Genomic DNA, 19,061 nt, shown 5'->3' on the forward strand with positions numbered 1-19,061 from the left:
AAATATAATATACATTTTACATGCAGCCCAGGCAAGCCAGAAGTTTGGACAACCATGCTTTAGACTCTGTTATTTGTATTACACACGGCTTTGATCAGCCCTGCTACAGATAAAACACATATATAGACAAAGGTGTAGATTCAGGGTACTTAAGACTCAATGCAGGAGTCAGGAAGGTGAGTTAGTATTTCTAAGTTCAGTGAATTAAGTGACCACATGACACAACTAAGCTCACAAAAGGTAAATTAGGATTTCTGTCTCCTTTTCCATGACATTAATCAGCATCAAACCAGGGAATAAGGGGCTAGTAGCACCAGAAGCAGAAAAGGAGCCCTCAGAGTGAAACAGGAGGGACAAGCCTCAACCCTGTAGTAGTTAAAAATGGTAGCTCTAACACTTCCCTTGGTAGCAGTTTGACTACCAAGGGAGAACATTTTTATTTAACTTCTTAAACTATTCTTGATATTCCAATTCCTTGCCTCAGAGGCTGTTGTCCTTCTTCTGAACTTCTTCATTTCCCTAAGCAACCACTGGAAAGCCATCCAGAAGATCCCAGATCCCAAATTGTAGTGTTTTAGTCTTCCTTCTCTCCTGACTGTTTAGTTTCCACTCCTGGATTATTAAAGGTAAAGAACTGTGGGGAGCTACAAGCCTCCTGGCTATTCCACTGGCACCAATTATGTATTCCTAAATTCCAAGATGCTGCCAAAGTCACACAACTTTACAGACTTCACTGCTTTAAAAGATGCATTTATCCTGTCCTCTGAGCAGATGTGTGTTTGTATTGCTGTGGTGAGTAATGGCTCCAACCAGAAAAGGATTCCACAATGCCAAATGCAGCACACATGCACAATAAGAAACAGCTCCTGCACCCAAAAACAGACAATTTAAAACAAGACGTAATGAGGGGGGTGAAACTAATACAGAGCATAGGATAAGAAGATGAAAAACCTATTACATGAACAGGTGCTTTCACTGACTGTTTCTACTTGCCTCCTATTTCTTTTTCTTTTTCCCTCCCAGAGCTTAGCTGCCTACAACCAATGCATCATAAAAAGCAAAACGATGAATCAAGGTCTGAAGGGCTTTTTTGGTCCAGAAGAGGGCAGAAACATAGCATAAAGCTATCCTAATCCAGGCAAGTTCAGCTGTTCCAATGCATTTTCAAGCAAGCTATTACAAGTGATAGAGTGACTCTCTAGAGGAGTGTTTCAGAAGGCAGGGATTTAAATGCTCTTCTGAATTTTACAACAGGTGAAGGTACTTATCTACCCTGACCTGGCCCTGCTTTTTATGACCAGCTTGTTTCATTCTCTGATGTCTAAAAAGGATGAGAAAGAGAGAATGAATGAGGGAGTGTCTTTCTTCCTATTCATGCCTGCAGCAAAGGCAATGTTTAATTTATCGCATGCCCACTATACACACCCTTACACAGCTTGTATTACTCAGAACCCACACCAGAAGGGCATGACATTTCCCCCCAGACTGCAATACGCCCATTCATTTTCAAATAGCAGTGCCACTGCTCAGGATGACTACTGCATACCAGGAAATTGCTAGGAAAAAGAAAGGCATGCCAAAAGAAAGGGAGACACATGTGCCAAGAACTGGGCAGTGATCTGAAAGGACAACTTCAGATGAATGCTCATATGTACTTAACCTGTATGCCAACATGCAATATAGCACAGCTCTGCTGTTCATCCCATCTGATTGTAGAAGGGTGGGAGTTGGAAGCTTTCTGCTGCCAGAATGTCAGCCACAAGCCAAAAGGTACATTTGGTTGCTTGACAGTGCAGCAGATGTGCAATGGGCATCCTTTTCCTTCTCTGACCTCCTCAAGGACAGCAAAATCAGCTCCAGAGAAGGTAATAACAAATCAGAACAGGTGGGAGGGTTGTAGTTTTTGTTTGTTCTTAAAGAAGTTCTGCTTTTAAGCACAATTTTCACATTGTGTTCTTCTACCAGAAATTCATTTTAAAAAAAAAAAAAAAATCCCCTTAAGATTTATCATCCATGTAAGAAAATCCAGGGAACAGAGGATATTTATATCAAACACATACAGTAATTGATAGCAATGAGGAGGACTTGTACTGAAAGCATTCAGAGAAGAGCTGACGAGCATATGGAAACACTGAACACACCAAAATGGGACATCACAGTACTGTGAGCCCAGATGAAGCTTCTCAAATTGCTCTTATAAATACCCTGCTTGCTCAATGCCTATCAAAGATCTAATGTGCAAAATTGGGTATCCCAAACCTGAATGCATGTCCTTCACTCTTAATGGTTGAGACTAAATACTTACATAGTTGGGAAGGTTGCTCCACACAGCTATAAAGTGTGGAGGAAAAGCTCTATAACCACATGTAAGTGAAAGAGAAGGCAGGAAAGAATGAATCTCACTACCCACCAGCCTCTTCATGTCTTGACTAGATTTAGGGCTGTAGGGAAATTAGACACCAACAAACAAAGGAGGAAGCTGTACATAATCCTCCTCTCAAACAAGATTCCCCTTTGAAAACAGGACAAAAAAGCGCCTTTTATGCTTTACATAACATTAAAATATCTTACCAATCCTAGCATACCATAAAAAGTAAAAAGAGGGAGTCAATTGCAGCAACTATTAAATTCCACGTGAACCTTAGAAGGCAGAGATGTGAGGCATCGCTCAACATGTTGTTTGAATATAGAACATGGAGCTAAGATCCTTGTTCTCAATAATTTTTGCAGCTTCAGTAGGAAGGGGGGGAGGAGAATATGAGGAAGAGAGGCGTAAGCCCTACAATCAACAGCTCATACATAGTCATAAATCCTCATTTGATTAAGTGAACATTTTGATTTTATAAATATCTAGGAGGACCTGAACTATGCTGATGCTGTGCATTGACTTAACAGGCAATTAAATTACTTTATAATGGAGGAAAATACCAAAAGGAAACTTATCTTGCTACTGTCTTCCTAGTATTACTACTTATATTGTTTGGGTTCTGGTTTGTGCTGGGAATATATGTAATGCTTCACTCAGAGAAATTACTGTCCTTTAGAATGGACTCCCAAAGGATGATTTTGCTACTTTCTGAGTTCAAGCTTCTTAAAAAACAAACAAACAAAAAAATCTCTCAGTTACACTTCAGAGAACAGAAGCAAAGGCTGACTGGCTGTAACTCTACTGAACACTGGAGAGGAACAGGAGCAGCTTTGCTTGGGTTTGATGTACTTTAGATTACAAAAGTAGAAAAAAAGATGTATGGCATTAGCCTGCAACACCAGGAAGCAGTATGTTTTGCCAAGGGTTCAGGAATATTCAACGTGTAAGGTCAGGTATGTTTTAGGTGTACTGATGCCTAACAGGAGCTCTCAGCATCCTCCACGTGGAATCAAATTTCCTAAGGCTCCAGCAAATCTCCAGGAACTCCCAGATTCCCATACACCATCAGATTCCACACAGTGACAAAGAAAGTAGTCCTCCAATACTTGCATGTTACAGCCTTACAGTATTCTCCTTAAAGCACTTTACACCCAGGTCCTCAGAAAACAAAATAAACCCTCTTTCTAAGTGTCTAAATTGCTTTTGTTTTCTCTTACTGTATTGCATCTGTACATTAAGAACAGACCAGATTCCACTCTTGTGCCTTAAGAAATAGGTTTGATTTAACTGACTAGAGACAGGTTTTCAAGCACGCTGCGTATTTTGGTCCACAAGTTTATTTTAGCACCAGAAGAACTACTACTTCTAAGAATGTGCCAATACAGAAACCCACAGAAAAGGCGTGGAATTGGGAAGGAGCAGTCATATTTCCTCTGACCATCAGAAACAAGCATTCGATCTATGACACCACTTACCCTTTTTAACTCCAAACTGAATGCACAATAAGCACTAAGTCCACACTTCATGGCTTATTTTGAGTATACAACAACTCTGCAGGTATGTAAACATCAAGACGCTAAACAGTCCATGAATGACACCGCAGCTAGGCTGGAAGAGTTACTAAACCCCATTCGGTCAGAGAAACTGCCTCTGCCTTGGAACCAAACAGCTTTGATTTTCCAAAAGGCATTTCATCAGGAAGTTATATGGCATGCAGTAATTACCTGTGTTCTCAAAAGCAGTGAGACAGACGACCAGCTGCATACCTATCCTCCTCCTGGCCTAGCTCCCAAACACTCTGGCATTTTCCACTGTCGCCTACATGAATTAGACAGAAGACAATGGCAAACCACATCAAGGCTCCTGCCAGTTGGTTAGTGCATTGGGTTTTAAGGACTGCAGCCTAGGATTCAGTTACAACAGTTACTGTTTACAACATGCTACAAATACCCTGTTAGGAAACATAACAGTTCTCTATAAAGCTGTTCTACACTGTGAGCTATTTCAGTAGGGCTCTGCCAAGGTACAGGACTGTTATGTATTTTGCATGTCCCTGAAATCCAAATGTTCACATCACCAAGTCTGACCAACCATTCACATATACTACCTGGATGAAAAGTTACTGCTGAACAATTTCATTTCTTGCTTTCTGAATTAGAGCAGCTGTCTGTTTATTTGTTTGTTTTAAACCAGAATAGCACGTTCAATTATCTGCATTATCTTCTATATATACAAGATAGGGCATGTGAAAATCCAGAGGCAGAATGGGCAGCTTCTCCATGGCAGTATGATAGGATCAAAACTTCAAGTGGCCTGCGCCCTCATTCAGAAACACATTTGCATCTTTCTGATGGAGGAATATGTACAATAACAAGCACTTGCTGACTCAATAGTCGGTTATAGCTTCTTCTCATTTTCACACAAGACTGTACTGTTTCAGGCATTCCTTGGCTTAGGAGAGCCTTTGCTGACATCGTGAAGGTACAGTCTAATTACTTCAGATAAAGGAGATAAAGAGAACAAAAGCAGAGCTCCCAGAAAAGAACACAGTATGATTGCACTTCCCCTCTGTGATAAATGGCAACAACTTCAGAAGTAAAATGGCACCAAGGAATGCAAGATGCAACAGAAATAAAAAATGAAGTAAATCTCTCCCAGAAATTTCTTCAAAGAGCTTGGCAAATTCAGGAAAAGATTCCTTACTGATTGTGCAATGCAACACAAAAGAGCCAAGAGTTGTCCAGTGATATTTATGGTGCTTTATACAGAGGTTATTATCCCTTGGAATGGACTACAGAAGAATCATTTTGCTACTTCAGGGGTCGAAAGCTCTAAAAAAAAAAAAAAATCTGTGTTACACTTAGGAGAGTAAAAGTGAAGTATGCAGAAGTGATCAAAGGAGAACAGGCTGGTTTTACAGCCTGCAGGGAAAACAACTGATCATATATTCTTCCTATGACAAACAACTGAGAAAGTAATTGAGAGCCTAGCAGAAACCAATGTTGTTACCTCAGCATTATTGATTTTAGGCAGACATCTTAATCTAACACATGACAAAACTTTGGTCATTGCAGTAAGATATAGCTTTCAAGGAAAAAGGATATTTATAAAGGTAGTTTTATAGTTCAGTGAAAGATTCTCATGAAGTCAAGCTCAGGCCATACATGAATGAAAATAAAGACTTCCAAAATGGATACTAAGTTTGACTAAAAAGTGAAAATGTAATATATTAGTGTATTATAATATACCACTGCTTAACAGTATACTAATGCAGAAGGATCTTCTAATCTTCTAGGCACTAAAATAAAAAACTTCAAAATGCAGTACCGAGAAAGCCTTGTTCTTATCAGAGATGACCATCACTGAAAAAATGGAAGTTCATTATTTTTAACAGAATCCCAACTAATCATTAGATTTAACGAAAGCATTCCAATTGCTTATATTAAAAGGAGTTGAGTTTTTTGTTTGTTTTTAAACAAAAACTTATAATAAAATCAGGCCAGAACAGAATAAACAAATACTCCTTTGTTAACACTAAAAGCTAAATAAACAGAACAGTAAAGAGCACAAATATATAAAATCATAATAAGAACACCCCTAATCCTGCATCTCTCCTGTTGTCATGCTGTTGCTTTTGTGCACTGGAGACTTCAGGAGTGTTGCCCTTAAGGGAATGGGGAAGAAAAAAAACTACCAGGCCTCTAAAACACAAGTCTTTATCTTTAGCATCCGTTCACATAGATTGCATAAAAAAAAAAGCAACAAAGTAACACCGATTTCTTTAGATATCAAATATTTTTTGTAGAAGTAGAGCCTGGTTGATGAGGTGTTATGGCTATGGTTGATTTGTTCGCTGCTTGTTACATTTTATCACATGCAGCAGGGCGATAAGGAGCAAAAATTCTCACATTTTGTTTATGCACTATACAGTTTAAGTCTTACATGTCACAGCATCTTGAGACTTACAGCACCCTTTGTAAGTAGAGCAGTACAACTGAAGTTATACCTATTTCAATTACATGGGGATCACTCACAGGAGAAAATTAACAAGTTTTATTCCTCAGTAGCAAGCATTCATTGCACCAGTGTCCTCACAACCATTCCAAGGGTGAGGCCAGGCTATGACCTAGAAGAATATAATTCAGAACAGTCTGTCACCTATTTTGAGAAATTCAAAGCGCCTCTGAACGACATCCTTCAATGACAAACTCTCTTTGTCAGGAGAACTGCTTCTATCATTGGATCTGTCAAGCTGAGCCACTGAACGAGCTATTTTACTGGGTCTCCCTCAGTCCTTGATACTTGTGGGGTATTTTCATAGAAGCCATTAACTTACTTTGCACCGGGAATTACACCACTTGGCAGGAGCTATCTCTCCTCACGATACCTGCATGTCCAAAGCCGAACCTACTCTTGTAATGAGGTGGCAAAAAGTAGTCATATATATTCAAAATGTTGGCCTGTAAGCCGGCAAGACCTGAAAATATTTACCAATACGTCAAAATGCTTCTAGCTGAAAACCGTTTCTAAACCATTCGCTGTTTGCAAGTTTAATGGCGTAAGGCTTATGGGCTCATGAATCACCAGCTTTCACAGCAGCAGCATTTGAAATGTTGATACCTTAGCCTTGAAATAGATGTGAAGGTACCACAGCCTTTACTAGCTGTTATCGAAAGACATACTTTAAAAGCTTCCGCAGAAGACTGAGTGCAATAGAAGTAGCTCAGCAAGATGAAAATAACGAAACCAACTTAGTTAAAGTCATTGTTCATGTCTGTGTTCCATTTTAGCGATTACCCTCCAGTTGGACGATGAATCATATTAAACGGAGATTTGATACTTACAGTTTGTCTGATAAGAAATCCAGATGACTTGAGAAGCAATGACGAGTATTTGGGAAACTATTAGTCTTATTTCAAATTACTGAATGCAACTATCAGAAGAAAATTTTGGAGAGCAATTCCATTTATCACAGATTTAAAAAAAAAAAAAAAAGCAAACTAACAGCTTTGTACTATTCTTACTATTCTAAGATTTTCGGTTGAGAAGACATATGAACAGACATAGCAAAAACTTGCTACAAGAGATACATGTAGTTTGAGCATCTCTAAGGTCAAGGGGGATTTGCCAGTAAATGGCAAATGCTGCATTACAGAACTGTAAAATGAAGTACTCAGTGTATCAGAAAGTTAACAAGGATGTAACAGACCAATACAAAAGCAAATCCAACTGGAAGAAAAAACTCACAAATAAAAATAATTCCATACATTGTTCTCTAAAATATGTCACCATAAATTGATTCACCTAGGTTTTCCAAGGGAAGATTGTCTGTGGAGTGTAAAATTATAGTATAGATGAGTGTGCTTTTACCTACAACACCTATGACAGATGAAAGAATACAAAAATGAAGAAAATAAAGTTATCCTTCAGTATTAACCGGGGAGATTAAGAAAACCCACTAAACAATATTAATAAATACATATAATAGAACATTTACAGGTTTGTTTCTCTGTGAATGGTGTAAAAGGCAGGTGAAGTAACAGCTCCACATTTTTTCTGATGACTGCCCCATCTGTACACATGTTCATCTACCGTGTTGATACTGACAACTTGCAGATCTCCTTCTTCCATCACAACTCCTTGCAGCCAGATTAAATTCCTAACCTACTCCCCTCACTTCTTTAAGGATGTCTAAAATCAACTCAGCCTCAGCTCTACGATATTTCTCCCACATCAATACAGATGAAAATGACATTTTGGCCATCACTCAACTCATAATACTTCATTTTCAACTCTTATTTCCCCCTAGGCCTTCACATTCAAACCATACAAAAATAATCAGAAATATTTTGACACACTTCCAAAATGATTTATTTATTTTCACCTTCACATCTAAAAACTTATGTCCAAGTTCCTATCATCTTGATTACCGTAAATTCTTTCCACAGATTTAATCCCATTCAAGTCCCATCTATCCAGAATGCCATCTTCAAGGAGCACTTTTAGCAGCTATTTTACATTGAGGCTTGTACTCCTATGCTCATACTTGAGTGAAACTCCTCCTAACCAGCTTCAAATCTCATTTTCCTTCTTGAACTCTCCTTAGAACTTCTTTGCTCTGATTTCTCCTAAGAAACATCTCAAGCAATATGACTAGTACACCCCTAGATCCATACTCTCCCTTCTTGTTGCCATTTTTCTTACATCCATATTATCAACTACTGGGGAGCAAAAACCACTGCATTCTCTTTTTTCATCTGTACAGAAGCTCTGAACACATTTCTACTTCACTCAGTAAACTAAATATATTTTACATGAGTGCTGCTGTGTTTTAGAAAGCTGTGTGACTGCTATCCTCATCACGAATGCAGGAAAAAAAAACAAAACATAGGTAAGCCAGGTTTGAGGCAAGCACTACATAAATTATGCTTGAAGCCACACCAGCAGACACAACACATAGCTCCACTAAATTATTTTTAGCACCCACAACTATCAGAAAGATCAACACAATGGAATGGTGTTACAGGAGATGTAATGACAAGAAAATCAGCACAGTAGAAAAGTGTTACAAAGGAAAAGTGCTTACCTGCCTCTGAAGATGTAGGCTCACAAGGGAAACTCCATGCAAAAGGGATCACCAACCAGAGAACCTTCCAGAGTGGCAGTCAGCCCTTAAATGAGGTCTGAGAGTGATGCAGCCAGGCTCTACCCCTTCCAATCACACAGCGGAATTGCCTTCACCTGTGCTCTCAAGGCTGACTGGGTCCTTTCCCCAGGTGCTCAATCAGTGGTTCGGGCCAAGACTCAACATTTGCCATACAATGTTACAGGCCAGTATAACTTCAACATATGTACTGAGACTGTTTCTGCTGGGTTCTGCCATTCCAAGAGGTCTACGCACACTTTTCTCAGACTGTCTGTGGTGTACAATAATTTTCCACAACACGGCAAATATCATTCTTAGAAGAGTCACCTGTACCCACCCTCACCTGGTAAAATCATATTAGCAACCATGCTGGTTTACTAAAAGAAACAATGTGTATAGTCTAATATATACCCCATGATATTAAAAGCCCAGTGACTGCTACACAGGTAAACTATCACTGTGTGAGAACTTGGGGCAAAAAACTGTTTCAGATTTGTTTAAGTATGCTAGCAGTTCAGTTCACCAGTTCTCTGGGTGATTTCAGAAACCCTGAAGATCCTGGAGAGGTACAAGCAAGGCAACTCATTGAGTTGTCAGTCTGGAGGCCAATACAGCCTTCTTGCTCGCAATTCTTGTCAGGAAGAGCAGAAGCCAAGAGAATTTTATTAAATGAATGAATTAATAATAATAAAAGGCGGAAATCCCACAGCTGATCTTTCCCTCCTGCAGCTGCAGTTATAGAGAATGATCACTAGATGGAGCTACAGAGTCACAAATCTGATTTATGGCCGCTAGTAGAGTTTGTTGCCTCGCACAGTTCATATTTGGCCTAAAACTGACATATCCCAGCGCTTCCTGTTGACTCATCTTCTGAGGGATAGGATGAAATGCTTTCATTTACAAAAGCAAAATGTACACAGAGAAATTGATGAGACACTGAAGGGGGGAAAAAAAAAGAAACCAACAACATTCACAGCCTTCAAAATCAAATAAATTTTAAAAGCGAACTGAGAGATATTTTATCTGCCAAGATAGATCAGATTTCTTGCTTTGTTCTGCAAGTCAGAAAGCACAGCAGACTCCTTAGTGCCTGACATGATTAGCTGAGCCGCTGCAAGAGAAATACACGAGCTCTGAGCCCTAGTCTTTATAAATAAGGTCTAACACAGAAAAAAAAAAATGCAGTGATAGGCAAATTCGTGTCCCATAAAAATAAGTACAGCTTCTGCCTTGGGTGAAATACTTAATCCTGCACTTAAGATGCACTTACAGGAGAATCTTTTTCTGCTAACTGCATCGACACTGGACAGCTTTGCTAGCTTAGGGACACAGCTGAACAGTTACCATCCTAACCTATTGCTGCATAGTTCATCAGGCTTTATACAAGTTAACTACGTGTCAAAAGGGAAGCATTACCTGCTTTCATCGTGCATCTCTTGAGGCCAATGTGCAGCCCACTCAGTGCCTGCACAGTCCTGGTCTGTGTGCAGGATCAAAGATTTCATTTCCCCAGAGCTACAAAAAGATGGATCTATGCAACTTGCCAGGGCTTTGTCTGGCATTGCCAGTACTTCACAGAAAGACAACCAAACCCCAGGCCCACCTGCAAATGGGACTGCACCATCCTTTCAGCACTTATCTATGCATTCTGTGATGAAACAGAGGACAGAGTGCTTTCTAGCCTGGTTTCTAAGATAACAAGATAGCAGTCACCACTGGTCAGTTCCCTTGGCCACAGAGCAGGACAGGAGGGAGACCTCTAACCAACTAGAAGAGCAGAGGCCCTATTCCCCATCCTTTGCTTGATTCCTTGCACCCAGAAACCCACAGCTTTTGGGCACAGGCCCCACAGTCCGATGAACTTTGTGACAAGGAACCGGCCCACACCTCACTATAGGTGTGGAGGAATGAGAAGGCACACACCTGCAGGACTGGTGGAGGCCACAGAGAAGACACTTCTGCCAGGAGCTCCTCCACCGCAGCGCTGCCAGCCCACACAGCACCGGGGCACGCTTTGAAATGAAGAAGCAGCAGTGAGACGCGGTGCCCGCAGAAAGCAGAGCACAGCCCTTTCTGCACAGATACTCCATCAGACACACGTTTCCCTCGAGGGAAGACACGGCATCCCTCAACTTCCCGCTCTCGCGCCGCACGTGGCACGAATGTGATGCAGAAACCGCCGGCCGGCCGGGAGGAGGCGGGCCCGAGCCGCCCCGCACCACGCGGCGGACAGCTCCGCCCCACCTGGCTCCGCCGTGTCTGCACCGCGCCGCTCGCAGCCGCCTCTCCGCGCCCCGAGATGCCGCTTTTCAGCGTGCCCAAAGAGGTGGCCGTCGGCACGGCCATGCTGGGGGTCGCCTTCGCCACGGGGATGCTGGCAGGTAAGCTGCGCGCTCTCAATTCCCTCCGGGCCGCAGCGACAAACGGGCTACCGGAGCCCGAGCCGCGCCCTGCAGCCCGACTGGAGAGATCGGAGCCAAAGTCCTCTCCAAAGCGTCCCGCTACCGGCCCAGCAGGAGCGCCGTGCGCTGCGCTGGGGGGCGGCAGCTGCTCCGCCTCTTGGCTGGGTCGCGGAGCTGAGCGGCCGCGTCCCGCGTGACACGAACAGCGACGGGCGGCGGAAGCCGTGGGACCAAAGCGCTCCTTAGCGGCGCGCCGCCAGCAGGAGGCGGAAGGGATGAAGTTGGGTTGGATAGAAGCGCGGAGCCCGGGGAGATGCATCAGCCGACAGCCACAGAGCCCCGCGGCTCTGTCATCTGCTGAACGAGGGCCCCTGGCTAAGGAAACAGTGCCAGGGCTGCCGTGCGAAGACCGTCCGCTGTGTCACACCCCGGTCACGCTTCTGTTCCTACGCTTACCGCAGGACTTGCAACAGTTGCTCCACTAGAGTATGCGTCCAGTAAGGTCAGGCTTCCCTAGGGCCTTCACCTCCAGCTGCTGAACATCTAAACGTCTCTAAACATCTCATGCCCAATCCTTTTCCTTTCAGTCTTTACAGCCTTGGGCTGTACAGTTCAGAGTTCTGTACATATATATTTATATGAGGTCCACCAAGCCGTCCAGCTGCTTTGCATCTCCATTATTCACTGCAGATTTTTGAGCAAAGCACTCTAACTTCGGTGCTTTCTTTCTTTAAGCAGCCTATTGAAAAACTGAAAAACTTCATTAGTGGAGCTCAAAGTTATCTTTTGTTTGTTTGTTTGTAGGTAAAAGATATCCATCCCTATTGTTTGGGACATCCAAACCACACAAGAGTATTATTGGGAAAAGCAGCCCTCTGTGGCAGTACATACTGGATCATTCCTTGCGGGAACACCCAATTCTCAGGAAGCTGCGCCTGGTCAGTACTTTGCCTCCCAGCAGTTTTCCATTCGGTACCATTGCTTTACAGTTTCAACACGACGTCTTATCCATGTGTTTGGACCTCACTTAACTTTAACACGTGACTTCTGGAAGTTAATTTTAGTTGGCATATAAGGAAACTGTATATGAGAGAGGTGATGGCACCCAGCCTGCTCCAGAGCTCAGAAGCAGCACCTCCTGCTTCACAACTGGATCTGAACAAATGAGATGTAATGCTACCATATAAAAGCAATTAAATGTTATATGCTGGGGTTGGTTGGCTCAAATGGAACCCAGGAAAGAAAGGAAATTGTAGGACTGCCCTTTCCACTAAACTGCTGCGGCATAGCTCTGCTTCTCCTGCTGTCCCTTCTACTGTGCCAGGGGCCCTCCTGCCCTGACTTCTCCAGCTCTGTGCTGTGCAGCCAGAACTTAGTAGACCAACCTACAGAAACAGGCTTAGACTTGGTAGTTTAAAAGTGGAAAAACCAGCCAATCAAAAAGAACAAAACCAAAACAAAATCCACATCCTACACGTCTTGGAGGTTTAAGAGAAGCAAAGGTTGTTATTAGGAAAATAAATAAAGAATATGCGGGACATTTACAATCAGTGTTCCACTAAGGTTCTTCATTATTTACATTTCTGAGTTTGCTACAGCCATGGGGTGTATTTTTGCTTTGAATAACTAGCCACTGCTTACAACCTCCCCCCATCCACCTTAGTTACTGTTAAATTCAAAACAATTTCTACCTCACAAGTGAAGCACAGTACAATCTAGAATGAGAAAAATAAGATTATATATTTTCTCTGGTTTGAAGCTGTTGTGGTTTTTGTTTGTTTTTTTCCCCTCTCTCCCTCCCTTTTAGGATATTGGTTTGGGTTCTTTTTGTTTGTTTGTTTGATGTATCATTTCTTCTCCCTTTTTAGCTCACTGCAGAATATCCCTGGGGCAAAATGATGGTGTCCTGTGACCAGGCTCAGCTTATGGCAAATTTAATCAGACTCATAAAAGCAAAGAAAGTTATTGAAGTAGGTAAGAGTGTCACTTTGTCTTCTCTGTAGTAAAATAAATCTGTCCATGCTTGTCCAAATCCAAACATGTTTACGTAAGATAAGGCTTTCAAATACAAGTAAGGTACTTCATCTTTATGTCAGCTTTAAGGTGGACAAGCTACAGTGTGAAAAGCAGCATCTGATTTGCACATACCTGCCACTTGCATTCAGTATTTATGGCATCAGCATGGGTGTCTCAACAACTCAGAGGCAACCTGAAATATTAAGCTTAACAGATCACTTGGGTCCTCAGCGCGGGCCAGCAATTGCAGGGCAAGGTGTATTTCTCCTTTTCTGTATCAGTTTCTTGCTGGAAGGAATTCATTTGCTGCACAGGCCCAACATCCAATTAATTTCCTTTAACACCCCAATGTTAGAAGGAGCTCCGAAAGCCAGACTGATGCTGAGCAGCCAGGTATAGGTCCCACCCTTTTCCTCCCTTATGAAACCCTGATATTTTTTTCCTGGGTCGATCCAGTCGCTTTGGGTCATTACTGAGCTCCACCTTTAAATAAGTGGGTGATTCTCCGATATAGGACTAGACTTTGCCAGGTATGTCCAGGAAGCTCATAGGGGGAAGAAATAAAGAAGCACAGCACATACCTTTGCTACAAGATGGATTAGAAAAAAAATCTTCCTGACTCCCATAGTGTTAAAATTGAGTGGAAAGTTTTTTGAGTTCAGTAGCAAATCGCCTTCCTTGATTCTAATGTTGTCGTCCTTTCTTTGTTTTTTAATTCTTACTTCCTGAAGGGAGCATTCTATTTCACTATTTATCAGTTTTTCAGAATATTATAATTGTTGATGCCTTTCGTGATTTTCCCAGGTGTTCTTACAGGATATAATGCCTTGAGTATGGCACTTGCCCTCCCAGATAATGGCAGAGTTATTGCTTGTGACATAAATGAAGATTATGCCAGAATTGGAAAGCCACTGTGGAAAGAAGTAAGTAGTACCTTTACTGTTACATGTTTGGGACTTCTGCTTTGCATGACCAGAAGTGCTGGTATCTTAGACTTGTACATTCACACACAAGCATTCATATTGTTAGGACAAGGGTTGCTGCAGCTTATTTTGAGAAGACAAATAATCTCTCTAGATCCTAGAAATAGTAAGAAAAGATATCTGAACACTAATCACCCCCTGGCTGCAAGCTACTCAGAGGTTATTTCTTGACAACGTTCATAATCTCTATGTTCTTTTTCACCCTAGGCAGGAATAGATCATAAAATTGACCTACGGATTAAGCCAGCTACTCAAACACTTGGTAAGTAACGTGAAATATGTTTTTCTTCCCTCCTTAAAAACCATTAAATACACTATTGGATCTGATAACTTTGCTAACAGTGAAATAAGTATTCTAATCTAAAGAGTTCCTTAAAAAATTTAAAAAAATAATAATATAAAAAAAAAACACAACAAAGAAACAAAAACACAAAATGAAGCACAACTTTACAGTTTACAGTTTTTGTATGTGCTAGCAGAGGGGTGATAATGCTTATCCTGTGTAGCAAGCTGTGCTGGTCACTCAGCTGTCCTGTCCATTGCCTTGTTTAATCTATGAAATTCTATTGTCAGCTGCTTCTGGAAAAGCTGATTAAAACAGATTAATTAGACAAAGCCCAATTTTTCTTATCCAGTGTCCATTCTAAGTAAGTATAACTATGTTGTAGAGAGGAAGAGTCTTCTGAAAGAGCTGAAGTGTGAGAAAAAAGAAAATACAGAAGCTGAGATAAAACTTGAGGTCTGGTAATAGTTGGTTTGGATTCAGGGAAGTTGAGATGCAGTAAAACCACGCAGGACCATTAAAATAGCAATGATTTTTCTGAGTCAAGAAAAGAGAAGATATAGAGCAAAGGGAATAATAAATATTCTGAAGTGCAATAAACTTGTTAGGAATGCAGGAGGTATTAGCAGAATATAGAAAGATTCGAGCAGGGTTGTTTGATGATCCATAGACCCATCCATCACCTTGTATTACTTCCAAATTCATCTTTCTTTTCTAAAGAGGAAAATACTAGCAATCTGCCAGGATGCACAGTCCTTGAAGCCTGATGGACAGCTTTGTCTAGGCAATCCTTCAGAAAAAAAAAATCTTATGACAAAAGATGAGGGTGGGAGAGAAGAGAGGCAGCGAATCTTATGAAGACAGCAATCAGCCCCTTTGAAACAGCGGGTTTGGAATTTTCAATAAGATAATTTATAAGAACTTTAAGTTCCACTTGCCTTGGCCCATAGATGAAATACTTACAGCTGTCTTTTACTGTGCTCGTAATTTTTGGCAGGGTTTGTTCATGACCTGCATCATGGCACTTGGTCATCAGCTAGAGATTATCGTATAGGACATGCTCATAAATGAGAGAAAAATAACAATCCACTTCAGAACACAGTTCTTTTTCATCATCTCAAAGCAGCTAGAGGTATAGAATGCATCCCTTTTCAGACTGCTTTGCTTACTTTTACTGTACCATTCAGCAGCCCCAGCTGTATCCTGCAGGTTTTCACAACTGCTCTTTGAACTTCTTCCACATTGGCAGCACTCAGTGACCCAGTGTTTTATTATATACGCCTTACCCAAATTGGTTTCTATGTGTTAAGCTTTACTGGTAATTAGCTGTGGAGGAATAGGCTGCCTGGTCAAAGCACCAAAAACATTATTTAATGAGAACTTTGACACAAATAGATTACTTCCTCCTTTTACAGAGCATTAACCAGGGCTTAACGACTCACTTTGTTGCCCATCTAGATGAGCTGTTGGCTGGTGGAGAAGCGGAAACCTTTGACTTTGCTTTCATTGATGCGGATAAGGAAAGCTACAATGAGTACTATGAAAAATGTTTGCGCCTCATAAAGAAAGGGGGAATAATAGCTATTGATAATGTAAGTACTCTGGTTGTAGTGGTAGTAGCATAGGGAGTTAATGCTTTCCCCTCTGGGAAGGGAAAATAAAGTCACAGTGGGATTCCAATGACTTGATTTCTTACCTACATCTTTTTTGAGAGTTGCAACATCTTTGTTCCCTATTATACAAAGAAGGCTTTAAAATTCAACAAAATCTCTTAAAATAAGCTTTACTCAATACTGCATATAGAACTTCTTGCCTACATAAGTAAGTAGTAGTTATTAAATTTATGTCAGTACGTAAACAGCCTGAGATGAAAGGTTTATTCATTGCAGATAAAGCTCTGTATTCATTTGTTTTGTCTTGTAGTGTTTTCTACTATGTACACAAGAAGTAAGGTATTATTTGTAATCAGTAACTGCTTATAAGTTATAAATTAAGGACTAACAAAGAATGATGGTAAACTTCAGAGACCTTTAGGTTTATGGTGTTGGCTGGATAGAGGCTTTTAAATATACCTGTCTGTCATACTTTTTGTTTGTTTAGGCTTCTGTTCTGCAGTAGAAGTACAGTTACCCAATTCTGCAGACTTCCAGTCCCACTTTATTATGACAACTCTATGATGGAGACCATTAGCAGTCTGAAATAAGATATCAATTCCTAGAAAATGCACATAATCTTTTCTAGAACTTCCTCTCTGGTCCAGGAAACTTGCTGGAACAAATGAGGTGCATGATATCGCTTTTTTCAATAGGTTCTTCGGGGTGGAATGGTGCTAAAACCAAGAAAGGATGACTTGGCAACGCAGAGCATCCACCATCTCAATGAGAAGCTTGTCAGAGATGCACGAGTCAACATCAGCATGATCCCAATGGGGGATGGAGTGACATTAGTGTTCAAGTTGTAAAGGAAGGAGGCCCAGCACATGGGAAACTGCAAGCACTGGATCACCAGGAAAAATGTAGCCAGAATGCTGTAAAAAATGATTATTTAACCCATACCTCCACAGGATAGCACAGCCTGGGAAAGTAGACTTAAGAATCAGCAAGACTCTAAGGGCAGCTAAGTTGAAGATAGAGATTTGCTTGGAGGTGTACTATGGCTTCTTATTTTAATTATAATGAAGGAAGCACATTAGAAAATTGCCTTTTTAAGACAGTGATTGAAAAAATAAATAAATGTGTGTAGAATGACTGACTTCCAACTGTGTCAGCACAACAAAGAGTTTTTCTATCCTGAAAGAGGGCATTGAGTCTGAGACAAAAGGAGGGTGAGGGCACAGGGAATTAAATCACAGTAATATTAAGTAATTGGAGCAAGATCATGGAGAAGACCAAAATCACTCTCAGAAATAAACTTTAATCACTAGAATATTCTTCCCCTATGTTTTCACAGATTAGAAGGGACATTAATTACACCTTCCACTGCTGAGGAGTAAGTCTTGAATTTGGACAGGAAGAAAGAGCTTGAGTAGCAGTTAGTGCTGGTTGAGCTGAGAGAAAACAAAAAATGGTGATGTAACTCAGCACAAATTTGCATTAATTGAGAGCAGAAGGGTCCCACATTTTTTATAACTAAGAAGGACAAAGCAGAGAGTCTTTTACATTACTAGGAGATCAGTGTTCAGCTGGAAAAAAAAATCATTTTCTGGTTGCCTTATTGCTGTCTGTTTTGTTGGGTTCTGTCTGTGGAAGTCATATCAAGATGGATAAAGAAGTGGCTAAAGTACATGTTTTGGTGCCCCATTTTTGAGGACTGCAGAGGTGGGCAAACACTACAGAGTGAACTTGGAACTCACATGTGATTAGTCTCTAAAAGCAGCATCGAACTTGGGCTATTCAATACTTCCTTACAAGCTAAAAATCCTTGCAGGTAAGAGTGTTCATCAGACTGTTTCTGTGGGGTTCCCATCTGTTGGGAACATCTGTCTCAAACTAAAAGAGTGAATCTGCCCAGTTTCTCTGGGTCTTTGCACATCCTGCATGTTTCTAACAAAACTGGGCCAATAAAATCCCCATTTTTCCCAGTTATCATCACTGGCTTAGACACTTTGATTTTTTAATGACAGTGTAAATAAACAGAAAGTTAAGGGGTCATTGTCTATGAAAACTCTAGAGGACACTATTTAATTGAAAAAGTCCAAATGAGAATTTATTTTGGTGACTCATTTTTGTGTGATAAGACTAAGTAAAAATTACATACCTTCTGGAGAAGACGACTTTATGCTCTCTTGGTATGAAGATATTTGCTGGGTGCTACAAAGCACCAAGAACCGTGGCCTTTATTCCTTCAAGGTAAATGGGTAGCTGAAGTCATATTTTTTAAGGCAGAAAAAATAGCATATACAGCTGACATTCACAGGACTTGGAGACTGAGTTTTCTGCACCACCGGACAGCAAGAAATGGTAGCTGAACTCAGGAACCTTGCTCTTAATAGCAGAATAATCAGTCCTGTTGTCAAAAGGAGAAGAAGCAGAGTTTAATGTTAAAAGTCATAATAGAAAATAAATAAATAAATAAGAGAAATACATGGCACGGAGGAGAGTGCTCGCATTCTTGAAGCAGAAATTAGAAACTGTTAGTAATCATTGATGGATACTGTATTGAGAAGCCTCAAATACATGCTATCTGAAAAGAAAGTATTTTAAAAAGCGTGTTAAAGGACAAACAGAATTTCCAATATACAGCATTCCCTAAAACTTATGTGTGCCCAAAGACCGTTTTGTTGTGTAAAATTTAAGTGTGTGTACATTTATTTTTAAGTCAGAGTAAGGAAGAGCAGATCAGCAAGAAGAAAGCCAAAACACCT

General features: G+C 40.8%; 1 protein-coding gene and 1 long non-coding RNA gene across 3 annotated transcripts in view; one reads left to right on the forward strand and one right to left on the reverse strand.

Annotated features, from left to right (window-relative positions):
* Positions 1 to 8,997, reverse strand: part of LOC140254369 (uncharacterized) — a 118,753-nt gene extending 109,756 nt beyond the window's left edge. For both annotated transcript variants that reach the window (XR_011904177.1, XR_011904176.1), the window contains exon 1: positions 8,955 to 8,997. This is a non-coding gene — a long non-coding RNA (uncharacterized lncRNA). The remainder of the gene's footprint in view (positions 1 to 8,954) is intronic.
* A 2,243-nt stretch (positions 8,998 to 11,240) lies between these two features.
* COMTD1 (catechol-O-methyltransferase domain containing 1) lies at positions 11,241 to 18,753 on the forward strand. The gene is made up of 7 exons (XM_072340435.1): positions 11,241 to 11,395; positions 12,221 to 12,354; positions 13,285 to 13,390; positions 14,237 to 14,355; positions 14,623 to 14,677; positions 16,157 to 16,290; positions 17,007 to 18,753. Exons 1-7 carry the CDS (start codon positions 11,314 to 11,316, stop codon positions 17,157 to 17,159), a joined length of 783 nt encoding a protein of 260 aa, XP_072196536.1. The 5' UTR covers positions 11,241 to 11,313; the 3' UTR covers positions 17,160 to 18,753.
* Positions 18,754 to 19,061: the final 308 nt, after the last annotated feature.

This window comes from Excalfactoria chinensis, chromosome 6 (assembly GCF_039878825.1).
Source record: "Excalfactoria chinensis isolate bCotChi1 chromosome 6, bCotChi1.hap2, whole genome shotgun sequence".
Classification (NCBI taxonomy): domain Eukaryota; kingdom Metazoa; phylum Chordata; class Aves; order Galliformes; family Phasianidae; genus Excalfactoria; species Excalfactoria chinensis.